Source organism: Coloeus monedula (genome assembly GCF_965178545.1).
Source record: "Coloeus monedula genome assembly, chromosome: 13".
NCBI classification, from domain to species: Eukaryota; Metazoa; Chordata; class Aves; order Passeriformes; family Corvidae; genus Coloeus; species Coloeus monedula.
In genome coordinates this window covers 12,474,925-12,494,070 of record NC_138793.1, presented here as the reverse complement: position 1 = coordinate 12,494,070, position 19,146 = coordinate 12,474,925, and the positions used below count along the sequence as shown (strand labels likewise).

Sequence of the window (19,146 nt, the reverse complement as noted above, 5' to 3'; positions counted from 1 at the left end):
AGTCCTTCTGCAGCCACCATTGGTCACTATGTAACAAATAGAAACCCTTTGATTCCTCCAAAGTACCAAGAACACACTCTGTTGTGCTTTGCCTCTCCCTAACTTAAGAAACTAATTTGCACATTAATGAGGTGATGTTAATGTGACTGTGTTCTTGATTAAGTAGAAACACTTTGTGTCAAAGTGTCTTTGAAGCAGTCACAGCCCTGCACGCTTCCATCATGGTGCCTAGAAAGACAGAAAAGTCCTGCCAACCTTTGTCAATCCATGAGAAAAGCCACAGACCGAAGCTTTTAACTTGAAATCCACTCTTTGCTGTGCATTCACTACTTGCAAAACTGTGTCAGTGACTTGAGCAAGCTCAGTTCCAGCTGCAGCAGAGTCACTGCTGTGGACTCCATGGATTAGGAGGCCTTCAGGCTGTACTGCCTTACACGGCCAGGACAAGTGTAGAGCCCTGAGGAATGTGCAAGATAAATTCCAAGGTTCTTGATCTGTAGTTATTAAGTTTGATACATAATGCTAAGTCACAGGACTTCTGAACCGAGAGCAGGCTGATGGGAACATGCCCTCAAGAGGAGACAGTGTCACTCTTTCCAAAACTGGAGAGTGTCTGAAGAAAATGGGTACCCTTCCAAAAAGGAGAGGGGGCAGATGACCTGTGGGTTTGATTTTTCTCTTCTTAATTTCCCAATAAATGTTTTTGCAAGTGCTTGGATTATTTTAGTTTCCCAATGTGTATATGCTGTCTCAACAACACTTAACAATTCCCTTCTGTTGTCTTCAGAAAATGTTTGTGCACTGAAGTTGTGATTTACCCTTTTTGTGTGTGAGGGGATGTGTGTATGCTCTCAGGTGTCAGTGCTTTCCTGAGTTGTGAGTACAGGGTGCTGAGCTGGAGGTATAGCACTGTGTGGATCAACAGAGATGTTTGCACTCAGTTACAGGTGTATAACTTGTTGATAGTTTATGATTCTTGGCGACTGTGAGGTCATCATTGGTCATTCTATTTGCTACAGTAGTAGTACTTAAGGGTACCCAGTGTCATAAGGAATGGTACAGACACAGGAGTAGCTGCACCCTTATATGTGTTAGTATTGTAAACATTCGAGCAATCTTTTACACTCATCAGTTTCCTTTTTCCTGTATCTGTCGCTCTGCTTCCTTGTTTAAAGCTGTTGTAATGTTGGTAGTGGCAGTTGACCAAACTGCTGACTTTGATCCTAAAATCAGAGGGGGCTTAAGTGCCTCAGATGGTATTGCCTGTGTACCCACTGTCCTTTGTAAGAGCTCCAGCCACTCTTCACACCCCCCTCACTTTTGGAAGCTTGTCTTATGCAAATATAGTGCTCTTGCATTTTCCTGTCTCTTACCAATTTGTACTAATGCTGGGATCAGATAAAATTTTTCTTTGCTGTCATACTTTGGAAAATATACTACCCTTCACTAGGTAACCAAATATTTTAGGTAGAGAATGCACATGTGCTAACATTGAAGTATTTTAATTGTACCTGTTAAGCTACTGGTTTTTCTACTTAATCCACAGCCTATCCATGTCTTGCTACTAAGCAGTCTTTTTGTTACTGAAAGCCTTGATTCCACTGCTTGCTTCAACTTTGATGGACCAGCACACACAAAGCTGTACATACGTGCTTAAATATCTTCCCCCTTTGGGGCTGAAATTTCCTTGGATTTGATATTTGAGTGTCCTTAAGAGACTGTTTCTGTCTTCAGTACTTTTGCACCCCTTCCATAGTAGGGCATTTTGCTATCTCACCAAGTCTTTTCCTACTGGGCTGCTGTGAGGATTCATGTATAAGTGTGGGTGTTTGTAAGCTTCTCTTTTAAAAAAAATTTTTTTAAATTTATTTTCTGGACTGGGAGGTTTGTTTTTGTTCTGTTTTCACTGATTTTTTCCCATAAATTTCTAATTTAGTTTCTTTGGGTTATGACCGTTTCTTTAAAATATTCTGTCTGAGGCTGTATGTCAGCCTTTTATTTCATGACCACTCTAAATGATGGTAAAATGCAAAAACCTTTGATAAAAAAGAATCTGCTTCTATTTAAGCTTGTTTCTTAAAAAAAGGTAATAAAGACATACATATCTTTTGTAAACTAGAACTAAGGCAGCTTTTCTGGAATCATCTGGGAAACAAGCTTATCTGTTTTCTCTTTAACCTTCTGCATTATTAAGAACAAACTTACTTTCCGCTCTCTGACCCTGGCTTCTATGCCTTGTATGAACATTAAAATGGCTGTAAAGGGCCAAATTCTGCTCTTAAAAATAATAGATGGTGGTAAAATATTATCTTGTTGGCAGCTTTAAACATTCCATACACGTCCCCAGAAAGCGATGGCAAAAGGCAGAGTGTGGGATTGGCAGCTGTTTGTATTTCCCTGCCTTGGGCCACGAGGGAGCCCCTTCACATCATTTCACAGAGCAGCTCCAGGGCCCACGATTGTGCCCTCGGCAAAAAAGGCAATTTAACATTTTCTCAGGCTGGGGATGCTTTATCTTAAATTGAAAAATTTATGCACTTAGTCCCCAGGTATATTAAAACTTAGTTGTTCTCTCTATGTGTTTATGTCCTCTAACAGTCAAGGTCAGCTTTTTTAAAATTATCAGCTTTAAAATAACATTTGCATGTATGTGGGAATTGTAAGCAGAGTTAGTAGTAGTTATAGTTGAAGAACTAGAAGGAGGGAGAACCAATATAGTTGATCCCTTCCTGGATTGTGCAACCTCTTCAGACATGACTCTTCCATTCTGAAAATTTTAAAATTCTGACAGGGAACAGAAAATGTGTTAAAAGACACTTAATTTAAAACATTTTCTAGTAGAAAATACGGTTTGAAGGGGTTTTTTTTTTGAGTGTTAGTTTATTAAATCTGTTTCTGTGCATAAGCCATTGTTGCAAATAAGCAGAAGGGCTGTTGAAAACCTGCAGGTTTCTCCTCCATTGTATGGGAATGTGTGCAAATTGGTGGAGGAATAATTTCTGCTTTGCATCTTCCTAGGCATCTAAATTTAAATAATACAAATGATACACAAGTATTAAGAATGTTCATACTGATGCACCTGCAGCAGCTTTTGATAAAATGAAGGATTTATTTGGCTTGTAACTTTGATAATGCTTTCTTTTAAATGCCAGTGAATTAAATTATCATGGTTTGTATGGTGATGCTAGTGGACTCTGTCAAGCTATAGCTGTAAATACTGTCTTCAAAATGACTTTTGTAAGGAGAATAAAATATATTCCCTTTTACATATAACTTCTGAGAATTCCTAGCCTTAAAAAAAAAAGCAGCATTTAAACTTTGGAACAGCAGCTCTCCTTTGAAAATGTATTTTAGTAGTAGCTGCATTCCAGCTTTGGTTATCTCTACTGCTGTAGTGAAGGTGAGTAATATTTCATTAACCTGTATTGACATTTGCTGGAACTCGTCTGTGTTCTAGCAGGTTCTGCAGGACATACTTGACTTTGCTGCCAAGGGATACTTAATATTCAAAAGAAATGTGATTTGGTGGAAATGAGGGTCACCTTTTGTGTCACTCTGTGTCATCTGCTTTGGTAGCAGGAGGATGCATTGGCACAACAAGCCTTTGAAGAGGCTCGACGAAGAACTCGTGAATTCGAGGATAGAGACAGGTCTCATCGGGAGGAAATGGAGGTGAGGGTTTCACAGCTGCTGTCAGTAACTGGTTAGTACTTTCCCAAAACTTTAGATTGTTTCTGTTTATTTGTCTGTTTGTACAATATTGTGTATTTTCTGTTTGTTCAGTGCTGTTATATAAAAATTGCAAAATGCATTGTTTTTTACTCTTGCAAAACAGATTTCAAGTTTTTAAAGTTTTGATAAGAATTCTCTGATCCTGTATTTTCTTCCTTTCTGTAGATGGTCTTTTCTGCAAGTTCTTAAGCTGTAAAGACATATTTACTCACAGAGTTACCATTTCTCTCTGAAACGATACTTTAATAGCAGAGAGGAATCTTTTGCCTCGTGCATTTCTCATGAACACAAGAAAGGCTTTGGGAGCTGCGGGGGCACAATTTTGGAGCTTGTTATCCTGTATTGAGGGAAAAATTACCAGCCAATTTAATCAGATGCCACAGTCTGCTTTCTTGTACAGGCTAGTTTTATTGTCTTCTCACCTTTTTCTTACTGGTGGGAAGTCTCACTCCTTCTTTTCACTGGTTTAGTTTCCCCGTCTTGTTCTTTGCTTCTTCAGGGCCCCAGAGTCTTGAATCTTGTTCTTTCTTGATGAAAGCAGAAATTACTGGGATTGAGAAAAGAAGAGCCAGGAAAGGGAATGGAAACCATCTGCTCTGAGATGTCAGAAAGGCAAGAGCTGTAAGAGGACGAGTAATAATACATAAGGGGAGTTGGCAAGTTAAGGCAGGCTGCAGGTCAGGAGAGAATAGGGAGAACACAGAAATGCTTTGAATTTCTTTCCCTTACTAATGCTGTTTCTTACTTCCTGCTTCAGCAGTACAGCCTGACTTAAGTATAATCAAATATGATCAGTCTGCTGGTTCTACGGTTTTTAGAAAATTTGATTATTGTTATTGCTAAGCTACTTTTCTTTTGGCATGCTTTCTGGTAATTGTGCTGATCAGACAGACTTTCTTCCCTTCCAACGACAATTGGAAGACACTGAGCATGGGAATGAGAGGGAGCAGATAGGCACAGAGGATAATATCTCTCACTTTGAAGTGGCTGGAGTATGTCTCCTTGCAAACGCTGCTGCAGCCAGGTCAGATGTCAGCTGTAACAAAGGTAAAATCCTTGCCTTGGAGGCCTTGCTACCACTGTATTCTGGGAGCAACAGCTAGATTACCTGAATAATTCTGTCACAGCATAGCTAGAATCTACTTGTAAATTCAGTTCAGAAGGAAGGTAGAATTAGCTTTAAGCTGTTAATGAAGACATGTGCCAGCCTTCTTTAGTTTTAACAAGACAGTAGGAACTTTAGGTACAGCCTTATGTGTTTGACTTCAATGTACTTAAAACTTTTCTTGTTTTATTCTCCTTACACTGTGCCTGTCATCCCCACTCCTCTCATTACAGAGAAGCTATGTGCATGCTGAAGGTTAAAAAAGAATGAGGCTTCCTGAAATAACTTTTGGTGCTCTAAGAGACTTAATTTTTCCACCAAGTGTAGAACACACTTACTTGCAGCTAGGCTGTGCAAAAACACTCTTTCAATTAACAGTGAGATTGAGGTAATATTGAGCATCTGGAGCTTTGTGACGGACATCAAAACTCATGACACTGAGACACAAAAAACAACATCCTTGGCTGTCTGCAGGAGCTGGATTCAATAACTTCTGAAAAGACTCTTGCTTTTAATAAGGCAGAAGGCAGTTGCTGTTAAGTGATGTCCTTATTAGCCGCTAGTACCCATTTTCTCTTGAAACAACAACAGTTGTTGTCCCAGGTCTAAAGCACTGGTGTAGATCACCCACAGAAAGGAAGAAAAGGAAAAATTACTGACTTGAAATATGTTTAAGCAGCATAAAAAGTATTATCAAAAGTTATTTCAATTTGTGATGACAAATACAAATCTTTAATAATTGCAATACATTGTTTTGCATACTTTCCTATTTATTTTACTGTGTATGTTTAATATGTCTAACCAAGAGATTTTTTCCTCCAGTACTTGTAGGTCTATAATTGGTTTTTACATTTCAGTTTTCATTCCTGTGTTTGGGATAAGATGTCCTGAACATATATCTAGAATGTTTACAGACAAGCTTTTGTAGTCTTGATCTTAGGACTGCACAAAAATTAGGATCTTTTGGGATGAGATGGAAGAGAGCAGAAATAGACTTACAATGCATTCCTAAAGAGGAATCAGGTTTGCAAATCATTCATTGTTACCCTTACGTTCAATCTAATGCAGCATTTGGGCAGAATCAAATGAACTTTGATCAGTGAGCACTTGGTATTCGTGATCATTGTAGCAAGTTCTCAATAGAAAGTGATGCATAAAAGTGCATTCCCATGTTTGTTGTATTTGTGGCCTGTATTGAATTTTCCGATGCTGATGTGCTCAGTCAGCTTGGAAATACAGTTTGTCAGTGGCACCCTTCTGATGATTGCGTTGCTGACAGCTGCAGAAACCTTAATCCAGGCTGCCTTGTGTTCTGTTTCTGTAATTTCAATAGGGCCAACAGCATCTTTGGTTTCACTACAGAGATGGTACTTGAAGGCTTTTTTATAGAAAAGGCCAGTTCTAAGTGTGCTGAGTGAATTTTTATGTATGTTATGCTGCACACAAATTAAGATACTTTCCTCATGGTCTTTTTAATATGATTTCTATACAGCTTTCATCATTACTAGAGCTTTAGATTTTTCTTTTCTGCCATGCTTGGCACGGACAGTAAAACTCAGAATTGGCAGATGTGGAACAGGATCTCATCAGTGTTAATGATGGTTTTGAGAATTGCAACACTGTAGAAAATCAGGATTTTTCTGACAGTAGAATTACAGCTGAAATGCCTTTAATAGGGACCAGATTCTGCTTCAGTGGGGGAGGGAAGGGGAATCCTGCAATATTCCACCCACTCCTACCCAAAACAGAGGCGCCAGCTCTTTGGAAATATTTATCCATCCAAAGCCTGGCAGCATATGAAAATGATCAGATTCAATTCTTTATTTATACAGCTTTCTGGGTAAAAAAGATTCCCTATTCTAAGTTTTTCTATAGACTTAAAATAAAGTCTGTAGACTTAAAACTCAACTCCTCACATAGGAGTGATCAGTGATAAGTTGTTGAAAACAACATGTTAAAGTGGCTTGTGTGTGGCAGTTGGATTTTAGAATGGTGACACCTTGCAAGGGGAAAAAATGGCGAGTGCAGTAACAATTTAGAAATTATCACTTTACTAATTTTCATTTTTAAGTATCCTAAAAAACCCCATAGCAGTTAAAAAAATCAACAAAAAAAGTGAAAAAACCCCCTTCGGGGTGTTGTCAGGTTTGTTTGCCGTCTTTTCATCATATAGAATCCCTTCAATTCTACTTTAGTACACCAAATCTTTATTTTAATGAACATATTCTTTGCAACTGAGGGCATCTGAGGTAGGTTGTGCTTGAATTTTCAAAGATGATTGTGTTTTTGTGCAATTACAGCACTCACTCCTCTGATGTAAATAGGGTGTGAGTGGATTTAGGAATTTTCATTGAAGTTTTTAAGCACCTCTGAGTTGAACTGAATTCTGTTACGTTTTTAACATAGTTTGTTTTGAATACAAGATGCTTTTGAGTTTTTATATCAACTTGTGTAGCTCGGTTACATCAGATACCGCAAATCCAGCCCCACTGTCCAGGATTCTTTTGTTTCAAAGATGCTTTTGAAGTCAGTGAGTGTTCATAGTGCCTTCAAAATTAATAATGTATTCCATGGCTTTTACTTTTATGAAAATGTTGGAATGCTGAGACAGTGAATGTTTTATAATACACATGAAGAAAGACCTTATCCCCAGTGAAAGATTATTATTAAAAAAAAAATGAGGTGCATGAACTTGAAGTATTTATTCGTTCCCCTTTGCCAAACTAGAAGAGTGAGGAGACTAAAGGGGTTTTGGTGAGGCAGATGTTTAATTTTCACTATCTTTATCTCCTTGTGTCGTGGTTGAGAGAGTCAGTACGAGTGTCTCTGGTGTGGTTTCACTATGAATGACCAGAGTTCAGTGTCAGGATAAGAAGCTTTCTGCAGAAATGACTGTGAAGTTGCTGCCTAGACGTGGATTTCCAGTAAAAACTTTTGCTTGTTTTTCAGTCTTCTGGCATAGTAGCATGAATCAAAAATGTGTTACACTGTCCAGAACGGCTTGAAGAGATTTAAACAGCCCCTAGTTGGTGAAATTAGCACCTACTGGAAGTAATGGCCCGTGTTCAGTGTGGAAAAGCCGCAAGCAGGTGCCTCCTGCCACCTCTTTGCTGGAGCAGATGGCACAAAACGGTGGATTTTCAAGGGCTTGGTAAAGACAAGAGGCCCTCTGGTGTGTTGCTGTGTGCAGGTGGGGGTATTTTGTGAAGGTTTGTTTTGTACAGATGAACTGTAATTTCAGGCTTGCAGTGATCTGTTTCAGTGCACAGTTTGTCCGGCTGTGTTCCTCTGGAGCTTGGCTAAGGATGTCCCAATGGCTTTACTTGGGGATGGCTTGGATCTGTTCTCAGTCTTCCAATGTAATTTCTTCAACCAGTATTTTTGAAATGTCATGTTTTTCTACTTTGTGTTCATTTCCTATGTTACTGCCATGCTCTTTATTTTAGCAACACTATGAGTAAAGAGACAGAGTGGTTTGCTCTCCCTAAAACAGTCTAGTCTAGCAATCTGTCTGTTTGTGGTCTTGTGCTAAATATAAATTACATTAATGGCTAAGCAGAGCCATTTTGGGAAACTGCATGAAATTCCCATTTTAAAAACCTTCATTTTGCTGAAAAAAAACCCTGTTTTGGAACTTTTGTTTCTTCCAGAAGCAATCCCTCTCAATACAAAGCACCAAAAACCCCCGCCAACCCCACCCTTTAAAAAGTGCTGGAGTCAAAATTTGCCTACATTTTAAATACTGTGTCCTGCCCTAGGTTTTTACATATTCTCGTTGTTTGTTGGGAATTACCAGTTAAAAGGGGCAAGATATGTTTCATTTAATTGTGCTGAAGTTGGGAACTCTTAAAAAACAAACAGGATTTTGTTACACAAATGTAAACAGTTTACAGTTGAAAGAAAATAAAGTAGTTGGACTGACTTTCATGTTCTTCCCAAGGTTTCTAGACAGTGAAATTATTCTCCTTTTCTTAATTTTTTCTAAGATGAAACTCCTAGTATAAATAAATGGTCTAACTAATTATATTTTCTCAAGTATAACTGGCTTCAGAAGAAAGTATAGTATTACAATAAGTGTTTGGGAGCTTTTTTGTTTTTAGTTTTGGCTTGGGTTTTTAAAATTTTTTTTTTCTCATCAGACTCTGATTTTAAGTGGTTTTTTTCTTATTAATCTGAAATTAATTTAATTAGTGCTTATTGTATGTACTCTCCAAACTGACAATGATAGAAAACTTGTATAACCTTTAACACAGCTTTTTGGATATGAAAGAAACCCACGCCGTTAATTTTTCATGTGCAGTGGGTAGCGTAGTCTTGATATATGCTTGTGTATGACCATAAATAATTTGTTTAGATGCAGGATGGATACAACATAACTTAGAGGCATTAGAGTGGGAGTGTATTGCCTCAAAAGGTTCTGCAGTACGAGTAGGCCAGTTAAGTTATGACTGGTTTGCTTCACAAGAACTTAAATAGTTGGTGGTTGTGCAAAAGTGCTACGGAATGCATAGATCAGAAAAAAAATGTGTGCTGTACAGAATCAATGCTGACTGTAGGATGGAGAAGATCAATCTTGCAAATCAGGGAATACTGTAATATAAGCGTCTTCTTTCAGTCAATGAAGGTTAGAAAGGGGCTGAGCAACAGAGGAATACTGTCTGGAGGCAATCAATATTAATTATAAATTTATAACCTTTAGACCAGCCTTCAAACAATACTTTCTAAAAAGGAGCACTTCAAGCTTTTTTTCCCTTGGAAAATAAGTTTTAATAAGAAAGTAAAAATTTCAGTGTCTACTCAAAGCTCTTCAGAGCTACCTGTTTTTGCTGTGCTTTTTCCTTCCTTGGCTTGCGGTGACCTTGATCCAGTTACCAGTTTGGGGCAGCAGAATCATTACCTTCATAATTGCTTTTAAACAAAGATGCAACCATTGCAAAGATTTCAGGTGAGGGGGTGCATGGGGGTTAGGAAGCAGATGTGCTGCTTGGCCTGGTCATGCTCTGGAGCTCTCTTGCAGCCCATGGGAGAGCAGGCTCTGCAGGTGACACAGTTCATGTGTATTTTCTGTAGAACACTGTTTCTAGGAAGTAGATAGGAGTTTGAAATTGAAGTCCTGATGGAGGCAGGTGCTAAGTCACTCGTATCAATGGCCTTTGTTGGGAAAATTTTTTATTTTGACTTTCAGTGAGCTTGAAAGACAATCAGAATGGAAGTAGGAATAAAAAAGAGCATTGGGTATAGAATTCATGGCATTAATAGTGCTACAGTTACTTCAGTCTAGCAGCCAGATCTCTTGCCAAGTTTGAGAGACTGTTTTCCATTATTTGCATAATTTAAGTGCTGCTTGACATTATAATTAAGAAAGATCAAGGCTACTTCTTCCCAGGTTCAGTGAAAAGGAGAGCTGATAGCAAAATGGATGTTATGGGCAGCAAACAAAGCAACTCCAGAGACTGGAGCCAGGCCATGAAGTCTAATGCTGATAGCTATGCCTGCTAGGAATGTGGTAAAGATCATATCCCCTCTGTCTGCCAGTGGCTCATAGATGCAGTATGTAGTGGTGCTGCTGTGGCTGACGTTCTGGGAAGTGAAGATTGAGAGTCTCTGTGCAAGGCCCCCAGAGACCAGAAAGCACATGGGCTGCTTCATCAAGCTGTGACCAAAGAAGTTCTATTATATAAAAGTTGACATTCTCATTATGCTGTAGGGCCCCAGTTTTCCTGATTCTAATTCTGAGAAGGCTGAGTTTCTCCTGCCCTTCTATTGAATAAGGTGACAGGAGGCAGGGCCAGCATTTTGAACCATGTTCAAATGTGTATGGGAGAGGCTGTTATTAACCAGCAACTTAAAGAGTTTTCAGTTCATTGCTTTTCTTGCTGTGGATCTGCCTCAGATAACAGGACTAAGGGAAGGGGTTCTTGATTGTAACTGGTCATTTTTCTGAGTATTGCTCTCTTTGTTTCAGGGTTTTTTCATTTGGGTGGTTTTTATGCTGCGGTTGTATACTTTTTAGAAAAGTATCTGCAAAGTATTCTCAGGTTTGGTTGGTTGTTTTGTTTTGTTGGGGGTTTTTTTATCCCTTTTCAGGAGGTTGACCGTCCTGAGAGAATCCAAATGTTCAGTGTTTAGTTTTTCATAGCACAGCCTGATTTTTCACTTACTTAGTAAATTATAGATGGCAGATGCCAAGGCACATAATGCATCTGCTCTGTCTGTTTCAACAGGATAGAGCTGCCAGAATCCAATTAAAGAATTGCCGTGGAGTTGTCCATGAAGAGACTTTATTTTGGCTATTCTTTTTGTGACAGCCCTTCTTCAAATTAGCTCCCTCTTCCTTCCCTCCTCTTCACCATTGTCCCAAGTTGTATATGCAGTGGATATGGTTATACTTGTCATTTCACTGCCTGGTATTCAGAGGTCCAAATTTTCCCTGCTGCTTTTTTAAAATGATTCATTGAAAGGAAGGGCCATCTTCATGGCAGCCCTGTCCATACTTACTAAATTTGCTTCCAACTTTCTCAGTTCTGCTTTCTCAGAGCTATCATGTAAACCACATGGTGGAACTGCATTATCTTTTTCCCGATGAGCTCATGTGGTAAGAGGAATTGGTTTCCTTAGGTATGCCTGAGGCCTCAGAACATGCACAGGAAGGGGGTAGGTAGAGATGCTCTCTCAAAGTCAGTTTAAGGAGTTTTGTTGGCACAGTTGGAAGCACAATAGGCTGCAGCATGAGGCAGGATTGAGTAGCTGGAGGAGGAGGAGGGGTTCTGACTATCTTGGCTGCTGGAAGAACTGCTTACATGCCATCTTCCTTATCGCTGATTTGTTCTTCCTTTGTGCCCCAGTAACAGATGTTAAAGGCTCCAATGTGGTTCTTGTTCAGAAAAGTTAATGATAAAAGTTACTGATTTAATGATTTCAAGCTATCTAGTTTATTGAAAAGAAAAATAATGTAATACAGTCATTACTGCGTCATACTCTTGATAGGACTTTCAGTCCATACCAGTTAGCCTGTGTTTAGGCTTGGGAAAAGCTCAGACATTAGAGTGTTGAAGAGAACATAGGTGTAAGAGGTCCTGCAGGGCACACTTACTGTGTCTCAAGTCAAAATGTTTTTGTTAGTAACTCTTCTCTTTTTTGTCAATGTGTCATTACCCCCATGGTACCAGCATTATGAGTTCAGCATGAATAAATCTCGAGTAGCATGTGATAGGAGGCTTTGAAATGGTTTTTTTTCCAAATATGTTCCTGCAATTCTTTCAGTTGGTCATCACACCCTCTCCAGGGTTAGAGGTTTTCAATGGCTTGTGGCCAGTTATAATTCCTTCTGTATTGCAGAAGATTTGCATGGCTTCATGTGCTGAAAGCTGAGTGCAAAGTGTTTTTCAGTGTTGAAATTCCTGATGTGTCCATTGCGTTAACTCTTCTGTTCCGGGATACTTGGAAGAATACTGGCAATGTTGGTTAAAATGCATTCATTTTTAGGAAAATTGCAGTTCTGGTGGGATCTGTGTACTGATGACAAGTTTCTCACAAGCAAGTATTTGTTATCCTTTCACTAAATAACAGGTGAAGAGCATGTGAAGTAATGCTCCTTCAAACTTGAAATCAACGTTTGACTGAAAAAATGAAATACACAGAGAAAAGATGAATAACTGCTGTTTTCTCATGGCTTATTAAGCATGACTCATAGCAGTGTATTCCATTTACCAATGGCAAAGATAGATGCATCTTTCTTAATTGAAGCAAGTCTCCTTAATCCTTGAGAAGCTGAGCCCATTATTCACTGAGAGTAATGTCGGTGCTTTTGCATGGCAGCAAAAGGTATGCATTTCAAAAATTACAGCAAAAACTGCAATTTAGAGGATTGATTAGCTATGCTGGGGAGTATAGAACCCCCAGTTGAGAGAAGTCTGGAAATTGGTTTTCCAGAAGTCTGGTTTACATCTATAAAAGGGAAGTTTCAGCTTCCTGTAATAGACTGAGAAGAACTAGCAGATAATACCCTACTGATCGTCACACTCTTCCTACAAGGGAGTGTTAAGGCTCTCGTGGTATTTCTTATGGAAGTTGTATTTTGCCAATTGTCAGTGGAGAAAAATAGCACCCACCCAATGCTTGTTTGCTCCACAGTGTGCTTCCTGTCTTCATACGAGGTGATTTTTCTAGTCTTTACCAAGCATCTTTTATTCTTTGTGTTTTTCTTTCAGCATGTGAAGCACAGTTGTAGTTGTTGTATACTGTGCACGTTGTGCCCTGGTGGGATGGTTGTGACTGGTAGAACAAGCCTGCTTCACACGCTTGTCTTTTTGCACAGTAGTAGCACAAGGAAAGGAGGGTGCCTGAGTCAGAGCTGTCATTCCAACATTTTGCAGTTGCTTGTGTAAATCCCCACTTACTGAATTGCAAAATTACACCTTTATCCACGTACACTGTTGTAAGATATTGTAATGACTGCTTTTGGTACATTTGAGGGTCATTTGTCATGCCTTTTGCATATAACTTGAAAGGGCAAATCTGGTAGTTGTTCACTAGTGGCTTCTGCAAACTCTACAAGTAGCAATGAGGTCACGAATCATGCAAATTCTTTCATATGCTTTGAAAGAAAGGGCCACTTTAAGCAAAGCATAAATGCAACCATATGCTCATATCTTGGAGCCTTCACTGAAATTTGACAATAAAATTGCTGTGCATATGATTTGTTTTCTGAAGAAGAAACACTGTTGTTTCTAGAACAGTAGTATAGCAGCAATTAACTTGCTGGTCTTTTCTAGTTAGGTGTAAAAATGTTTATTGAGTGCAAAATTGGTAGAAGTAAGATTTTGGTAATTCATCAAGACAGTGCATGTCTTTGTTTCCTTTTAGAAGAAAGAGGCAGCAGGAAAACCAGAAAAAAAATCTCGTTACAGGCTCTTCAATAGAAGGGTATGCAAAGTAGAACTGGTGCTGTTTTGTTAATCTTGGTACAACTCTTAAATTAGCCTGAAAGTATCTATTTAGACTTGATGAACAACCATTTCATATTAAGAAAAATCTTTACAGCAGAGTTTACATTTCTGTTGAAGGAAAAGGGAAGTGCGGGCTTTCCCTCAGTGATTTTGATAGTCAAAGCTGAATGATTTGGCTTTTGGAAATAATGTAAAAAGCTTAATTAAATGCCATCTTTTAATACTTTGTATCTCTACAAAGAGGACAGTTTGCAGAAGTTGTTTCAAGGGCCTAAAGGAATATGCCCTTAAACACTTACAGTCATCAGTGCTGTATGTGATTGGAGCAGTTTGCTTTAATGTGATTCCTCAGAACGATTACTGAGAAATCTGTGGCTTTGTGCACCAGCAGTGATGTTGATTGTCACCTTCAGATCTCTTCTGCAAGCAGGAGAAGCAAATTGCTATTTCAGAGCACAACTAGTGCAGATAAAACAGAGCAAAAAGATTGGCTCACTCCTAATTATCTAAAGTGCAACCAACACTGAATACATAAACGTAGTAGGTAGCAATTGTGATATTTAAGTTAGTGGGGGTGTTTCCAAAGCAATAATGGCAATGTGACCACTAAGGAGAGTGCAGGAGGGACTTGTCTCCTCTGGAAACATGCTGATTACTAGAGGGATTTATTGAATGAACTCCATGTGCATCAGAAAGGGACTGTTGCACATGAAAGGAAAATGTAACTTTAAATTGGCTTTTACATAGGAGAAGGAAGCAGCAGTTCTCTGGGTGCAGCCAGCCTAGTGCACTGGGAGCCTACAATTAGGCAGACAAGAAGAATGGTAGATGAGGGAGGAAGAAGTGAACAAAGAAAGAAAAGTCTAAATTGGAAAAAGTGGTGTCAGTAGTGCATGGCAGAGGGTCTGAGAGTCAGCAGGCTCTGCTTGTTCACCCTTTGGAATGGGAGCGCAGCAGCAGCAGCACACCATGAGCTGGGGCAGCTGCTATGCTGGTGGGAAAGCTTCCTCTCTGTCAGTAAATGTGACTCAGAAGAGCCCAGGGAACACCAAAGAGCAGCACTTGTGCCCCTGTTAGTCACAGTTCTGTTGAAGTACTTGTGTTGTTCAGTGTGATGGTGCAAACACGGTAATTGCTTGAAGGGTATTTCAGTGGCACAATGCCTGCATTGAGGCTATTCCCCAGTCTTTCAAAAACATAGGAAATGTCTTTCAGAGCAGGGAAGTTGTCACTGGCTTTGCATTTTTTTAAAGCCCTGAATGTGGCAGGTTATTGCAGCTGGTGAAGCTGATGGAGCCACATGGAATAAAGCCTGTGTCATGATACCTTCCACCAGCTGAGAATGTGGCCTGAGACTGTTTGGGTCATGTGGCAGTTACGGGCCATGGTGCCAGCTGTTCAGTCTGTAAACCTTAAATAAAAGTCGTGGTACTAAGATGTCTTAAAAACCAGCTAGCATGCATTAGATGTTCTCAGAGTTGAAGTATGGCTTTAAAATTTTAAGGAAATCAATGTTTTTAAGTACTTACATGCAGCATTTGTGTGTGCTGTACCTGTGTACAGGTAGAGAAAGTAGATAGCCATGTCTTTTGGTGTGACTGACCATACTTAATTCCCTCTTTACAATGTCATTAGCTCAAACTGTTTAATAGAATCGTTTATTTAAAGAAAAACGTACATTACTTTTTTTTAATACAGGGATGCAATCATATGTCACAGAGTTTTCTCAGTTTGTTAACTTTGCAGGTGCACCAAAGAAGAAAGTAGTTAAAACCCCCACTTTTATGAGGTCTTAAAATGTGTGCCCATCTATAGATTAAATTGTGCTCATGTGTTACTATAAGTCTCTTGATTCTAGAAGCTAAAGTAAATTTTTCCCTCATAAAATTATTTGGAAATTATCTGATGTACTCTATCTTGTATTGTAGCCTTTCTCCCTAAAATTGACAGAAAAGGCTAACAGAAAGGAATTTCACAGGAAAGAACATTATTTTTGGAAGAAAAGACACAAAATTGTTACCTAACTATTGTGGGAGTCCCCTGCTGATCGCTAAAGCCATGTTTAGAACCTGGCACTGTGAGTGTGCACGTGTGTGGGCACGAGCACAGTCCCTGCTGGGAGCTCCAGGCTGGGTGGGGAGGCACAGCAGACTCTGAGCCCCTCAGGGACAGGGCAGTGCTCGGCTGCCAGGCCCACAGCCCTCCTCTGAGAGCTCAGTTGCTACGGGGAATGAACCGAATCGAGGGCAAAAGAATGATTTTGATGTTAAAAATTAATGCTTTGCTTACTGCTTGAGTTGTAAAGTTTCTGCCTTAAATTGGTGATGGTCTTAGTCGTGTTAACATACTGAATGAAATAACTGATAATTTCCTGGTTGCTTATCCTCAGTGTGTGTTTGTTAATGCAGGCAAGAAGACAGCAAGACCCTAGTCCTGGATCTAACCTGGGGAGCGGCGATGATCTCAAACTACGTTAATCAGCGGCAGCAGGCATCCCACGGGTCTGCACACATGCATTGCTTCTACTTGGCAAAGGATTGAATAAAAGACCAGAAACTGTGATAACTGGGTATATTATGGTCTGTTTCCTGACCTGGGGCAGTCGAAGTCACCACGAACTGCCATGGTTTGCACTATGTTTATGTTACAATACCTGCATTTCCCATTTTAAGCATGTAGCCAGTGGCAATTTGAAATTTTGTTTTTCTATGCAAACTTATTTTTGTTGGCACTATTTTAGTGAAATGGAAACTTATGCAGCTATAAAACCATTTTTCTCAACTGTAATAAAAATTGTCACTTAAAAAGAGGTCTAGATATTACAGATTTAGAACAACTTTTTTGTTTTTTGTTTTTTGTTTTTTTTTGTAAACTGCTGGAAGCCAATGCATTCCAAGCTTAATTTTTTTAATATGGGCTTTTGGAATTTTGATTGTCCTTATTGTGCTCCTGCTTTATTTTAGATATGCATTTTTACCTTTCTTTCAGTTTTCTTTTTTCTAAATTTGCAAGACCTTCTTAAAACTGCTGACATTATTTTGCATTATTTCCAAGCTAAACCCAGTGAATCAGAGCTGTTGGAATCAGTTTTCAAACTTTGTGGGTTTGTAAATGTTACAGTTGCAGTATTCTTTTAACTGCTAACAATTCATTGGTTCCACTTTTTAAATGATAAAAATCTTAAAATATATATTTTCATGCATTAATGCATTCTGCCCCATTATCTGTCTTAGATTTTATTCTGTACCAAGTGAGTTTGGTGGCTGTTATACCCTGTATATAGTGCTTTACTGAAACTCAGAGGAAGTCGCAGGCTGGCTTCTGTTTTATTCAGGGATTTTTTTTTTTTTAACTAGTTCTTCAAAGGGATACTGCAACTCCACAATCAGATTCAACAGTGTTTAAACTGGGAACAAAAGTGATCAGCTGCCAAGGTGATATATATTAAATCATGTTTAAGATAACTGCTTTAAGTATATTTTATATCTTGGGCTTTTTGTAAAGTTGTGCTGAATGGTGAAAAGCTGAGATGAGCTTGTGTGCAGGAGTCTTGTGCTGCACATAGGCCCCTTCTATTAAATCTTATGCAAATTAAGACTATGTTGCAGTATATATTGCATTTTCTAACAGGGTAAGATTTGGGATGAATTAATGTATGAATTAATCTTGTTTTATTTGGGGTGATGGTGAATGGACTTGCTCCAAAGTTTTCATTGCATCCAATATTTGAAGAAAATTGATTGGAAATGTGATGTCATTTGGCTTTGTTAAAATGTGGTGCTTCCTGTACAGCCTGATTGATTAAAATGTCACTTAAATACCTTTTTAAAATATGGGATCTGAATTCAGTATTTTAAGAATTATTTGAAAGGTAGAAACTCTATATGGTTAGAACAGCTAAGTCTTCATTAAATTCTATAATTAAGACAATTATACATTCCTCATTAATGGCAAAACAATTGATGCAAAAGAGGTCTTGCAAAAATGTAAGCAGATGTCAATGTGAAGGAGAATCTTTGTATGTTAATAATATGAATATTTAACATTCACTTAAAAATATCATTAACTGTAAACTGTGAGAATGTCATCAAATAGAAATATTTTGATACTTCAATTTAAATGTGATTCACCTGAAAGATAATCTTTTTCACTCTGTGGCCACATATTCTTCTTGCTCTTCTTCCCCCAAAGAAATAATTTTTCTAAAGTGTTTCTGCAAAGAGTTATTTAAGGGACACACGCATGCATCCGCACGCATCCCTAGCCTTGGATCTTCTCTGCCATCTGTGTATTTTTGATGGAATAGCCTGAAGATTTATTTTAAAATGTTTTCCTAACGTTTCAGACAGTGGTTTTAAACCATAAGTACACAGGAAATGACGCTATCAGATATTAACGTTGCTATCTCTGTGTAAATACTGAACTTTCCCTATCATCATTTAGCATTCTGCTGCTTTCCATATCTTAATGCTGGCATTAAGATCACAGCCCTTACCCTCTGCTGGTTAGTGCAGACTTTTTAAAGTGCATTTTAAGTTATTGATGCAATTTGATATTTTTCATAATTTCTATTTAAACTGAAGTTGCATCATCTTTCTTGAATTCATCTCCTGTAAGAGTTGCCTTAAGCTACAGGATTGCTTTTGCTACTTTTTGTGTTGTATGTTTAACTTTCATAATAAACTTCTGTGTAGTGAAAACGAGGTGCTGTAAGTTTATTTGACTCCTTGGTAGTCCCTGCTGGCATATTTTGTTTAGATGCAAGGCTGCCTTGATGTCTGTGGCTAAAGCAGTGGTGACATCCAGTGGTCACTTACCTAACTGACCTCTCTCCTTCGCTGTGTTCAGCTGCTGTCTGGAAGGAGCCTTTAATAAAAGGGTCTGCACTGGGGAAAATGTGGATTTTGCTGCCCTAAAACACCTAAAACAGGTGTTTCTTACACCTGATATGCCCTGCTTACTCTGAAAGCATGGATCTGCTCCAGGGGCCCTGAGCAATGAGCTGTGTGCGGTTACAGAGCCTTTGTGGGCACGTTGTGAGAGCAGCTGCCAAACCTCGTTAATTGTGCTGCTTTGGGCGAGGGGGGAACCAGGGGAATGGGGAAATGTGGTAAAGTTCTGTGGGGAAAATATGAATGTCATATGCTACACCTAAAACCTTCTGAAGCTGCTAAAATTTTAGGTGATATAACTTCAAATAGTTAACACTGACTGAATGACAGTGGTTAGGTACTGAAATCAGGCAGAGAACTGCTTGCTTCATAACTGGAGAGCTGCAGCATGCTTTGGGAATGTTTACATGCAAAAGGACAGCGTGTAACCTTATTTTAGACTTACAATCTGTGAACAGACCAGAGAGCA

At 38.9% G+C, this 19,146-nt stretch overlaps 1 protein-coding gene across 2 annotated transcripts in view; it reads left to right on the top strand.

Moving 5' to 3' along the window:
- The window catches only part of CBFB (core-binding factor subunit beta), a 39,495-nt gene extending 21,081 nt beyond the window's left edge, over positions 1–18,414 (top strand). Inside the window, exons 5-6 of one of the 2 annotated variants that reach the window (XM_082289899.1) lie at positions 3,577–3,672; positions 16,194–18,414. In XM_082289899.1, the coding sequence (XP_082146025.1) occupies positions 3,577–3,672; positions 16,194–16,262 (165 nt within the window). In that variant the 3' untranslated portion in view covers positions 16,263–18,414. Of the gene's footprint in view, positions 1–3,576; positions 3,704–16,193 lie in introns of both variants that reach the window. The other variant, XM_082289900.1, reaches the window with a different exon arrangement.
- Positions 18,415–19,146: the final 732 nt, after the last annotated feature.